Source organism: Paramormyrops kingsleyae, chromosome 7 (genome assembly GCF_048594095.1).
Source record: "Paramormyrops kingsleyae isolate MSU_618 chromosome 7, PKINGS_0.4, whole genome shotgun sequence".
NCBI classification, from domain to species: domain Eukaryota; kingdom Metazoa; phylum Chordata; class Actinopteri; order Osteoglossiformes; family Mormyridae; genus Paramormyrops; species Paramormyrops kingsleyae.
In genome coordinates this window covers 21,344,380-21,357,797 of record NC_132803.1, presented here as the reverse complement: position 1 = coordinate 21,357,797, position 13,418 = coordinate 21,344,380, and the positions used below count along the sequence as shown (strand labels likewise).

The following is a 13,418-nucleotide window of genomic DNA, read 5'->3' as shown; positions in this document are numbered from 1 at the left end:
AAAAGAGAGGTTCCCCATGGGGATCTATAAATGATCAGTTACTGTTATTATTAGTTCTATCACCTCATCTTCGGTGATACCAGTTGCTACCCATCATTTAAGTCCTGCTTAGCCCCCTCTGCTGCTCCAGTGCAGTCAGTACTGAAAACCCAGAGGCTCATCTGTCAGAGACGAATGCATCGTCAGGTGGAAGAGCAATTAGCAGGAAATCTGTATAATTCATTTGATATTTTTGGCATTTGTCATTTTATTCAAAATTTTGTTTCATGACCACGTAACTTTATTGCGTTGAAACTGGAAACGAAGTCAATTCCTTTGAAAAGAGAAAAGGTTTTTTGTGTTGGTCCCGTAAGTTTATTAACAAAATATATTATAGGCCATTTGAGGTTTCCCTGGATCTAACACTGTTACTTGTGGTGTCTTATAGACATTTATGCTGTTAACTTAAAAATTATTTAAATTTAATTTGGGGAAAACAGTTCTCACATTCCTGCGATTGATCAAATGTGTTCTCAGTACAGATGTTTCCCAAAAGATTACAGTTACACTATGAGAAATAAAGGGAACACTGCATATCTGAGCAGCCACTGTACATGTCTGTCTGTCAACTCATAAATATCACACACAGGTATATTACTTTAAAACTGCCCAGTCGTCACAATGCTCCCACACAACCTGAGTAATTCAAAGTCTCCCAGTCATCTGACATGCAAGCCCATAATATTCAAAGGAAAGGGTATACATAATACAGTACACACACACAAAACGAGGAGAAGGGTTAGAATCCCAATGCTAAGGTGTGAGGCTACCCACAAGAGAAAATATTCCACTTAAAATGTGGGTATATAATGCAATAGCTGCTTACAAGATAAATACCATAAATTATGCAGACATGATCCGATGTCCTGATGAAGGAATCCATGCTTTGATGATGGAGCTTCCTTGGAAATATAATAGCTGAAATCAAATAGTGTCAAACTGCCATCCCAAGTGGTCATAAAGCCCTTATCAAATTAAAAATAATAAAAAAAATTCAATTTATATCAATATTTTACTGTGACATCTCTAGTGCCTGCCCTGCTGCCGTACCACAGTTCATCCTGCCATTGAAAGCAGCACCAGCTCCTGCCTGCCCTCCACATTGAGACTCAAATCTTAAAATTTGGTCTGTGTAAATTGGGATGTTGCCATCCTTGATTTCCTCTGCCGGACCCTGGAGGATGGGCTTCCACTTTGATTCTGATTCCTCCTGATTTCTTCCTTCTGGGGAGTTTTTTTTGCCACTGTCCCATCTGGCTTACTCACTGGGGGCTTTGGGTGTGGATAATGTGCTTTGAGACGATGTAATGTTGTGAAAATGTGCTAGATAAATAAAATTTCACTGAATCAAATTAAAAATATGAAAATGTGAAAAGAAATTATACAGTACTATATAAAATAAATTTAAATGATTTTGAAGGCATCCTCTGTTGTAGAGCCTTGCGCGGGACTATTTTTTTAATCCCGCTCCCGCCCACTCCCGCTGAATTTCTGACCATTACCGCCCACTCCCGCTGAATTTCTGACGATTCCCGCCCAATCCCGCCCGCTGTCTCTGTCACTCCCGCCCGCTCCCGCCCACGACAATCTAAAACCCGCCCAATCCCGTGAGATTTGCGTTGGGTCCCGCGGGATCCCGCTCCTAATGCAGGGCTCTACTCTGTTGTGATGGTTTTGCAATGTCTTAAACAACCCCTTTGTCTCACTTCACAAGACAATAGAAGATCAGCTCTATGATGCATTTGGTAAGTACAGTACATTACTGTCAAGATCAGGAATCATGCTGGACACTAAACCCAATGTGTAAGAGACCACGAGTTTATTCACAAGCTGGGAGCAGACAAAGCCAATATGCTGGGCAGAGAGCAGGATCACAGACAGTCCAATGGTTTCAGCAGCAGGGAGAGTCAGTCCTACGTAGACACACCAGTAAGAGGAGTGGGAGACATAGGAGGCAGAGATGGGCAGGAATCAGTGAGTGGGGGCAAAGTAGGGCATTCAGGACAGGTGAGGCAGGCAGTATAGGGCAGACAAGAAAAGAGAAATGCTCAGTATGGCTCTAAAAATGGCAACAATTCTTCACGAGGTTCACAAAGTCACGTTCGCCTTTTATCATGGGGTAGACAGGTGTGGATTAGTTTCAGCTGGTGTGCTCCGCCTGGGTGGGCATGACAGAATCCCCCCCCGATGGCTGCCTCCTGGAGGCCACATTGAGGCCAGGAGCTGGTTTAGAGGGGTGGTCGTAATGAAAGGCTGTCACCAGGTCGTGGTCCTGGAAGTCCCTCACGGGTACCCATGACTGTTCCTCCAGCCCGAAGCCCTCACTGTCCACCAGGTACGATAACATCCTTCCACGGTGATGCGAGTCCAGGAGTGCGTGTACTTTTTCAGGACTTGCTGACAGTGGAACCATACCTCTTTACTCCCATTATACCATTTTTCAATGAGTAGGACCCATGGGAAGAGCAGTGGCTGATACCCTAGAACACACTGTAAAGTAGTTGTGTAGTGGAGTTACTCCTGGCGTTCCTAGCGTACTCTTCCCAGGGAAGATGCACAGCCCATTCTGTAGGTTGATCTCAGTGCAGTAAATGCAGGGCTTTGGATACCTCTTGGTTGGTCCTTTCAGCTATCCCTTTGATCTGGGGGTGATAGCTGGTGGAAAGATTGAGAGCAATGTTAAGTTTCTTACAGAAGGCTTTCATGACTTGGGAAGTAAACTGCGGTCCCCGATCTGAAACTTTGTGTACGGGAATGCTGTAATTTCTAAAGATCCAGGTCACAACTCCTGAGCAGAAGGAAGCTTGGGCAGAATAATGAGATAGCACATTTTGGAGAACCATTCCACCACAGTAAGTATCATTGTATTATGGGGGAAGATTAGTCATAAAATCCTGCGCCAGATGAGACCAAGGTTGAGAGGCCACTGGTAAGGGTTGGAGAAGTCCGGAGGGTGTTAAGCTCAAGAATTTCAGGTGAGCACAGTTGGGATATCAAGAGATGTACCTTTCCATGTCGGCACACCACCAGGGCCACCAATAAAGGGTAACAGAATCTCCTGGTTGCCCTGAGCTTCTGCACATGTGTACCCATTGTAAGGTGGCTGAACAGAATTGTACAGGCACATACAGTTTGCTTGGTGGGCATTCAACTGGGGGAGCACATTGTTCATTGGCAGTCTGGATGGACTCACCCATCGTCTAGATTATCGTAGCTATGAAGCAGGATGGAGACAGGTTTGATCCACCCCCTCTGGAGGATCGAATTGCTGGGACAGGGCATCAACCTTAGTATTCATCTTCCCTGTGAGGTAGGTCACCTAAAAATCAAAACGGATAAAAAAAACAGAGACCAGCCAGCTTGTTGGGAATTCAGATATTTAGCAATCTGGTGGTATTCCTGATTACAGTGGTTGGTATACACAGTAAAAGGGTGTTTAGTTCCCTCCAGCCAGTGACACCAGCTTGATCACCAGAAGTTCAAAAGTTTCCCATGTCGTAACTGCGCTTGGCTGGGGAGAGCTTTTTTGAGAAGTAGGCGCACAAGTATCGACTGGTGTTGCTTCATGATGACTGCTCCCACCCCTGTCTCAGAGGCATCTACCTATACCTCAAACGGGAGCTCCAGGTTTGGTTGCTGGAGCTTCCGGAAGGTGCCAGTGACCTCAGATCTCCATTGGAGGGAGGTCTTGGACCCCAGTGAGGGTGGTCAGTGGAGCTGTCACGTGGTTGAAATTTCTAATGAACCTGCAATAAAAATGAGCAAAACTCAGAAATCATTGAAGCTCTTTTACCGTTCTTGGGTGCGGGTATTCCTTAATTACCTCAACTTTTCCCTCATCCATAGTCATGGCCCCTGGCTGGATGAGGTAACTGAGGAACTTCAGGGAGAAATGGTGGAACTGACACATCACCTTTTACATAGAGGTGATGCTCACGATGTCTCTGCAAGACCTGTCAGACATGCAATATATGCTGCTCAGGAGAGGAGGAAAAAAATCAGAATATCATCAATGTACACAATGACGAATCGATTAAACATGCCACCCAACACCTCATACATGAACGACTGAAAAATGGAAGGGCTGTTTGCTAATACATAAGGCATGACCTTCATATTGACCAGCGTTCGTAATAAAGCAGGTTTTCCACTCGTCTCCTTTTTTGATTTGAATGAGAGTATAGGCACTGCACAGATCCAACTTAGTGAAGATTACAGTCTCTCGAAGTTGCTCCAGTGCTGAGAGGATCATCACACTTGAGTAGGAGAGATTCCCTAGATGATGGACAGTCCTACCTTCATTGTGTCTTCAGGACAAGTGGGGCACACCAGGCAATTCTGCAGCAAGTGCCGAGGCTCCCAACAGCATAGGCAGAGTCACTGTTTGTACCATCAGTGTTTTTCCTCAACAGTGCCCAAACTGCATGGGTTCAGACCTCTTAGTAGGAGCAGAGGTAGAGACTTGCTGAGCTTCAGACTTTGCTTCGTGGTGATAGTGATCCCGTACTGTGTTATCAAGGGTAATGGACAGTTTGACATAATCCTCAAAGGAGTGGGCTTCACCTCACGAGGCAAGCTGAAGATCGGGGATTAGGGCACAGTGGTAAAGAATTTTAAAACAATTGTCTGGCCACCGCAATTCAGCTGTGCAGAATTCTAAAGAAAACTCCGCAGCTGATTTTGTGCCCTGTTTTAGATCACAAAGCCGTTCTCCCAAGCTGCGCCCTACAACTGGGTGATCAAACACTTTGCGGAACGCGAGCTGAAACTCATGTGCAGAATCAAGCAGAGGACAGTCATCAGTCCACAGTGCAGTGGCCCATTCCCGTGCCCTTCCAGTAAGTAGGGAAAAGATGAAGCGCACTCATGCAGAGTCATCTAGACAGCGATTGGGTATTTGTCTTTGAAAGGACCGCACTGCATCAAAATGAGCGGATTTGGGTTACTGTCATACTTCTCCGGGAGAGTGAGAGGAACAGATGCAGCAGCTCATGGAGGGGAAGTCAGCATGATGGTTCGGGAAGCTTGCCCTTCCAGGATCTGGGTTACCAAGGTGGTAAGCTGGTTTACTTGGTGCCGGAGCTGCTGATGGGTCTCTGCTGCATCCATCTTCGGTAGGCGAAGTATTCTGTCAAGATCAGGAATTACGCTGGACACTGAACCCAATGTGCAATGTAGTATTACTATATGTTAATAATTATAATTCAATTATGTGATGCATGTATGTATGCTAATGTTAAGTTAGGTTAGGTTAAATTACTTTGTGAGAGGTTATCTCAGCGTACTGTAGGATACCATCAGGTACATGTCAACTCGCTTACCATATATGTTAAGGAACTCTGCATTGCATGTGATTTTAGCTGATTTTTCACCCATTTACAATAAATTATCCATCCTCCAGTAAATCATCAATACCTCATTTAGTCCAAATTTTGTGTTCTTGTGTACCATCAAAATACCTAGTACAGTGCAACCTAAAACACCACCATAGAGCCATGACTGTATCTCAAGAGGTGTGATGAGTGCATTATGTGAACAAAAGAGGAATAATTGGTTCTTGTAATACATTAAGAGAGGAGAAAATGCAAAGCATCCCCCAACCACACAAATCGAGTAGTTGAAGGCAAAATAGCAAATTCTTGGCCTGTTTTTTGTTACGTCACCCCGAATGCTGACAATGCTCCTTTCTATGGTGACAACTAGCCTCCCACTGTAGTTCAGTCAATGTGTAATAAACACCATAACCTTTATCAATGTGAGTAAACAGCATTACTACTAAAAGTGGCTTTCAGTATCTCCATTTTCCTTGGCACCATTTAAAGAAAACGTTTTGAAACTCTGATTCTCTTGGCATTTGCACTGCAAATTCAATAACAGTTGGTGTTTGGAAACACTTCGAGAGGGAATAAAAAAACTCACATTTTCCATATTATTGTGAAACATCTGGTATTTCTAAACACCCTGTGAAACTGAGGTGCCACATTCGAAAACTGTACATCCACCTTCAGGCGAAATTAAAAAGTGTAGATTTATGTTATTTTACTAAGAAATTCATCCCTGCACATGGTAACATACAGTGCCTCAACAAAATTTTTAAATTATAACACCCCCAAAATCAATACAAATGAAATTTTCTACCACCTTTATTTTTATAACTGCCAACCTTTAACTGAAAAACAAATGCTGCAGTTCTCTGAAAGAAAAGAAAATGTAGCCCACATAACGGGCACATACACCCGAGTTAAAGACAAACGGTAACACGCATAACGGACACATACACCCGAGTTAGAAGGAAAACATAACACACACAACGGGCACATACACCTAAGTTAGATGGAAATGTAACATACATAACGGGCACATACACCCAAGTTAAAACAAACCGTAACACACATAGTGGGCACATATACCCGAATTAAAAAGAAAATGTAACACACATACAGTAACCAGCACATACACCCGAGTTAGAAGGAAAACATAACACACACAACGGGCACATACACCTAAGTTAGATGGAAATGTAACATACATAACGGGCACATACACCCAAGTTAAAAACAAACCGTAACACACATACTGTAACAGGCACATACATCCGAGTTAAAAGGAAAACATAACATACATAACGGGCACATACACCCAAGTTAAAAACAAACCGTAACATACATAACGGGCACATACACCCACACATAACGTGCACATACACCTGAGTTAGATGGGAAACGTAACATACATAACGGCACCTACACCCAAGTTAAAAACAAACCGTAACACACATAGTGGGCACATACACCCGAGTTAAAAGGAAAATGTAACACACATAACGGGCACATACATCCGAGTTAAAAGGAAAACGTAACACACATAGCGGGCAAATACACCCAAGTTAGAAGGAAAACGTAATATACATAACGGGCACATACACCCGAGTTAAAAATGAACCATAATACACATAACGGCACATACAACCAAGGTAAAAACGAACCGTAACACACATAACGGGCACATACTGTACACCCGAGTTAGAAGGAAAACGTAATACACGCATAACGGGCACATACACCAGAGTTAAAAATGAACCGTAATACACATAACGGGCACATATCCCTGAGGTAAAAGCGAACTGTAACACACATAACCGGCAGGGACACTTTAGTTAATACTTGTCATCAGTTTGTTTGCTTGAAATACTCGATTTCCACTCAACCTAGCATACCGGTGTCTCAGCTAGATGATTTCTGCATTTATTTTTACAGTACTTTTAAGCTTTAGTTACATTTAAGGTGTATCATTGGTGGCCCATTCCACAGTTTTTTATCCAGACTGGGGTCAGAGCATTAACTTGGCCAGTTCCACACATCTCTGTTTTCGGCATAATCCAAGTTCACTTCTACCCTCTCAGCTACTCCTTCTGGCACCTTTTGAAGAGAAACATCCACATAAATAACTGATTCTGACACAACCAAGAGTTACAGTAAGGATGTTGTGTTATTCATACTTTTTTACACTGAGAACAAAAAGCACTATGTTACGTTGTTTATATATATATATATATATCTTACAGGACCTTCAATATGGCCTTTTTGGAGGAGAGGTCTTTCTTATCAACAATGACCCATAGATCCCAGATTTGCACAAGCTCCCCATATTGCTGTAACAAACTGAACATTGTCTGATGAAAGGGTGCAGCTTTCAGTGTGGCCACTGGATTCTTGGTGGCCACTCTGATCAGCCTTCTGATCGTTCATCCAGGCATTGGAATATGAGCCAGGCAAGATCTTAGTGGTTCCATGTGGCCTCTGCTTCTTAATGATGATCTTGAGAGTGCTCCAAATGTTATTCAATGCCATGGAAACTTAGTTATCTCCTGGTCTGTAGTGTTCAATAACTTTGCTCCAAAACTTGTCACAGTCCACAAATTACCAAGCAACGACAGCTTATAGGCATAACTCCCTTAATTCTCCAGTCACAGCCATTACAAGTGAAAACAGCTAGAGGCTAATTAGCCTCTTGCATCAACATAAATGCAATTCCTCACACCTTATTAACAGTGGCTATTGTTGATTGCCTTTGTCACCAGGCAATCTGATGCAATATGTTTCAATATCAGAATGTAAATGAGACAAACTTCACAAAATATTAAAGGGTGTATAAATTTCCTATATGTGTTGTAGATGATAAAGAAGATTACCTAACCTTTGGATGAACAGGGACTGCATAGTGCTTTCCTCTGTGTCATTCTATATTATGAGGCTACATGACATGCAGTAATTATAAAATAATGTAGTATTATGTATAATGTAATCAGTTTAAGTTTAATCAGTTTAGTTAAAGGTTCAAATTCTTAAAATTACACACAGCTAAAAATGAACAATTCATTCGTTCATTCATTTTCCATACTCATTTGTCCTATGCAGGTTATAGTCAGACAAAAAGGGTAATTGTGATCAATGAAATAATCAATAAAACGCACTGGCTTAATGTTACAGTTAAGACTCTTACACTCTTGGGTAACTGCATAGTTTCTAAATGTCACAGATAAAGAGGGGGTCTCTCAGTAATATTACTCTTGTAAATTTACATTTATTTTCTTAAATAATACAATAAATATACTACAAAGTAAAAAGTTGTTTGGTTCAACTTACAATATCTTCCTCGCTACTTTTCACAATTAACATGCTTATTCGCTCAAATAGCAGCTCAAAACATTTAGAATATTTAAAAATAGTTCCTTTATGTTATTCCAAAATACAAGAAAAGAAAAAAAAAACTTACAGTTCATGCATACAGATTTTAATGCTTTGATAAACATACAAAAAGCGGAACACGGTAAAGTGGAAGGGGCACAGTAACTTTGAATTTATTGACAAACTGCTAAATTTCTTCTGTGCTTACACAGGTTTAACTAGACCATAAAAACAAAGAAACAGTTTTAAAAATGGCAGCATGGGTGATGATTTCAAAAAGAAATTTACTGACAGGAAAACAATGAACATGACATACTGCATGAAAATACACATATTCCATAGTTTTAATACAAACGTATTTTAATAGAAATGGTTCAAGTCACATATATTCAAATAGAAAAAAAAGAGTAATTTATCATGAACAGTAAAGCATGTATGTAGTAGAGACTAAGTGGTCTAAGGAAAGTACAAGATTTGCTGTCAGTGAAACTCATGTCAATCCACTACAGCAACGGCCAAAATAATGAAAAAATGTAAAAATAATAAAAAAGAATTACGTGCCCCAGGCAAGTTTTTATTTACTATTTTATTTTTTAATTTTTTAAAAAGAGGTGTTATTTTGTCTGGCTAGTCTACAATGTAATTTAGGAATCCCAATCTTATTAAGTAATATACATACCCGATAATTTATTATTATTTGTACAACTTTAAGCCAGGAAAAATCAAAACACGCCACTGAACCCAATACCTGCAAAATGAGAGATTGCATGCAGCCCTTGTTTGTAAACTGATGGAAAGATCACCATCTATGTTCTCAAATTCCTCAAAGCACAGCTATTTAGATCACTAGTTATGTCAAGCAAGGATTTCTGTTTACAAGCAATTGACTTCATCTTTTTCTGCCAGCTACTTTGGAATTCTAGCCGATTGTCACAGAACAGAAAACTCACATGTGAAGTTTCCAGCAGTGTTTTAAAACTTCAAGTGAAAGTAATGACCCATAGACTCGCCTACGCTGGACACCTGTGTGTGTAGATAGATCTTTGCATACACAGTTCTCACTGAGATCCATATACAAAAAAACTCATAACATACAAAATCACGATACAGAAAACATATCTCATTTGCCCCCAACTGTAACATAAATTAGCACCATATTCAGGACACTTTTCTGATCTGCTTTTTTCCCCCCATGGTCCAATATTGCAATTTCAGACGCCTTTTCATTAAAGGGTTCATTAAAAAGTACATACATTTTTCTACTGGCATCCCATCCAGGATGTACAGTACCCCTGTTCTGTGCCCTGTGCTGCCTATGATGGGCTTCATGTCCCCCTGTGACCTTGCTCAGGATAAGCGGTCAGAAGATGGATGGATGAATGGATGGATGGATGGATGAAAGAACACTGTTATTATGCATGATACAATAATCAAAGATTTTATAAATGCAAGAAATGCCATTATTACGGGGATAAGATCTGAAAGCTTTTTAGGAGACTGATCAGCAGTGTTTTACTTCAGAATTAAAGTGTAAATACTGAGCACCTTTAAACAAACATTAAAATAGCACCGGTATCCCTTTTTAATGCCATTTTGATGCAATCTCGCCTTATGAATATTTTCAGAGGATAAATATGGATGTGCTGGAAAAGGGGAAGTTTTAACTGAATTCTACAACCAATTGAAATTAAAAAAAAAAATCACAGAGGAAAACAAACCCAAACTTCTTTTCATTTAAATAGGAAATCAATGCTCAGACTACAGCATTGTGTACTTTGTGAGCTTTGGCGTTTTTCAGATAAAGTTTTGCTAGGCACCCTGCTTTTTATACATCAAAAGCCGTCCCTTTCATTTTCTGTTTTGTCGTTATCTCACGCTTAGTAAAAGGTACCCACATGCATGTTTTGAAGCTAGAATCAATATACATTTCCAGGAAAAAAATATACAAAACGTACTTACAAACATACCAAACAAAATTTATTATATTTCTATATAATATTTTATATGTAAGCACCATTGCAAAGAACAGGCAGCCATATGGACAAAATGAAGCATGGAAACTGAAATCAGAAGGAAAACCGGAATGTTAAGATAGAGATTAGTGAGAGTCCCAGTCACACCAGAGTTTTCTTAATGCTTCAGAGCAACCTGAGCGGTACCACAGAGTTTGCCGAGACACAGGCAGAGACACAGGCACAGAAAGGAAGGCAGGGCACAGGGAATCAAGTGGTTAGCGAACAACTGACTCCTTCAGTTTCAAAACCTGTGTGTGATGGAGAAGGCAGACTGAGGTTGCAAGGTTGCTGTTTTTATTCTTTTATTGAATATTTATTTCCTTGTCTTGATGTTTTTTTTTTTTGGAGACAATGTTTTACAGATGTGAGATGTCGTGCTGTTCACTTTAGTTTAGTCAATTTGTTTTAATTATATATATAGAATTTCCTGGAACAGTGTCTCATCCGATGAAGCAGACAGGACCCACTTCAAATCCAAACTTCTGTGAGGCTCCACCAAAATCACTGAACATGATGTCAACAAATGGCACCTGTTCCACCTTTGGCGTGTTGATCTCAAGTACAGTCTTTTCATAACCCTTTTTCAACTGGAAAAACAGAAAGACAGGAAGAAGGGACCGATGGTTACTTGCAACTCATGAAACGAATGAGCTCTGGTGTCTGGAGAACGAAGCTCTCGAGAACACACCAAAAAATATCTCATCCAGGCTGCTAGCTACTGAACTATAGCATATATTTTACACCAAAAAAACAAAAAGTAAAATTCTCCTTTGGGTCTCTGGATACTATTCTTTATTTTTTTATTTTATTCCATCATTATTATAACCAAGACAGACTAGCAGATTAAAACTTTATACTCTTAACTGTATAGTACACATTATGCTGGATTTAATGTATAACTGATGGTTGCTTGCTGGGATTGTTCCTTACCAATGGAAGCACCATTGTGTTTTGGATACTCACTGTGCAGCCGTCCACCACGGCACGGATGTAGGGGTTGTTGTCATGCGACATCTCCTCGTCGTTCGAGCCCAGGAAGCGGATGGCCTTATCGTAGCTGTGGAGCTCCGAGTCGTGCCAGGCCACCGACTGGTAGCAGTTGTAGGTGAGGTTCTGCCGAGCAGCGGCACTCAGCAGCCGCAGGAAGGTCATCTGGACGACCCCGATGGGGTTGCCCTCCGCATCGGCGTAGGATAGCTGTTTAACGATATACATGGCAGAAAAAGAGTCTAGAGGGGGACGATTGTGAGGTTAGGGACACCAAGGCTTCCCTATCCTGTGACAAACTGCCAGTCAGACTTTGGCAACACATATCAGGGGTATATTCCCTCTGGTTGGGGTTAAATTTTACTGAAATTCGTAGTGACGATTTTTATGGAAAAAGACATGGAATGATTGTTTTCATTCTTTTTAAATACGACATTAATATTTATTAATATTAATAAGTTTTGAAGTCATTGTACTGAGAAATACTGTGCTTGAGAAAAAATGGCTACTTTTATATTAACGAGATCGCTGTCTAACAAATTTGAAAAATAATAAACAAAATGTATAGTGGATGAAAACAGCAGGAATTTAAACATTACTTTTTTAACAAGATTTTTACAGTAAAATTTATACAGATAAATCTGGCGCCTGCTAATACTCTGTGAGCGCCCTGGGAGTTTGTGGCTACTCTGTATTGACATACAGTGGTATGTAAAAGCATTTAAAAGATAACCAATATAAACGCACTTCTGATGAATTTATTTTAATACTCTACATTTTTATTGAATACTGAATATAAGAACTTCTTCTCATGATCTGCATGAGCGTCAGCATTTAGATTTGCCAAACGCTTTTTTATACCCTGTGTACGAAATGTTATATCTGTATCAGGGAAATCAGTATCTATACCAACCAGTCTGGTGTCTTCAGTTCCAAAGGCTTTTCTTCTTTCAGAAAAACAGGACTTACTGAGACATAAGCGCATGCATTTCTGCTGATAGGACATACAAGAGCTAAATACCATGGACAGACACCCAAATGGAGAACTCATGTCAAATTATACTATAAACTGCTTGGCCTGAATGCATTGACAGTGCTGGTTAAAGTTACACTGGAATTATCCATTTGTGCCTGTTGTCCATTTGCCTTGTCTGTACAGTGGTGCGGAGCAGTGGTGCCCTCCAGTAAGCCATGATGCACAGGCAATGGAGAGAGGCCCAAAGCCTGAGCTTCCTGCCATCAGCCAAACCCATGACCAACGTCATGTCAAAGGACACATTACCTCTCCAGTTCAGCCGCAAGTGTGACTAAGAACCCAAAAGCCCCTGTTCAGTGATTGAGTGCCTTTGATAACAGAGTAAAAGTATGCCATTCGATTGCCTCGATTTTCACATAGCCTGACTGCATTTAAATGGCTTGGTTGTCACATCTTGATGTTTTATTTCACCTTTCCTGGAGACTGTAGCCAGAGGACTGTGCTATTCACTAAGAATGACCTACACTTGTGGCCAAAATTGTGGAAACACCAAGCACTTTTGGCAATACTACTACACGAATATTGGTGGTAATGTTTATAAACAATCAAAGAGTGTTTACGAATATCACACACTGGACGATTAAATAAGTAATTGGAGTAACTGGAATAAAGTTCTGCAATCTCTAAAAATTGGCATCCACAATTTTGGCTACT

The 13,418-nt window shown here is 40.7% G+C and overlaps 1 protein-coding gene across 4 annotated transcripts in view; it reads right to left on the bottom strand.

Moving 5' to 3' along the window:
• Positions 1-8,597: 8,597 nt before the first annotated feature.
• col5a1 (procollagen, type V, alpha 1) overlaps positions 8,598-13,418 on the bottom strand; it is an 84,311-nt gene continuing 79,490 nt past the window's right edge. For all 4 annotated transcript variants that reach the window (XM_023818001.2, XM_023818002.2, XM_023818003.2 and 1 more), the window contains exons 65-66: positions 11,705-11,938; positions 8,598-11,328 (exon numbers count right to left, since the gene is read on the bottom strand). In XM_023818001.2, coding sequence (XP_023673769.1) covers positions 11,182-11,328; positions 11,705-11,938 — 381 coding nt within the window. In that variant the 3' untranslated portion in view covers positions 8,598-11,181. The remainder of the gene's footprint in view (positions 11,329-11,704; positions 11,939-13,418) is intronic.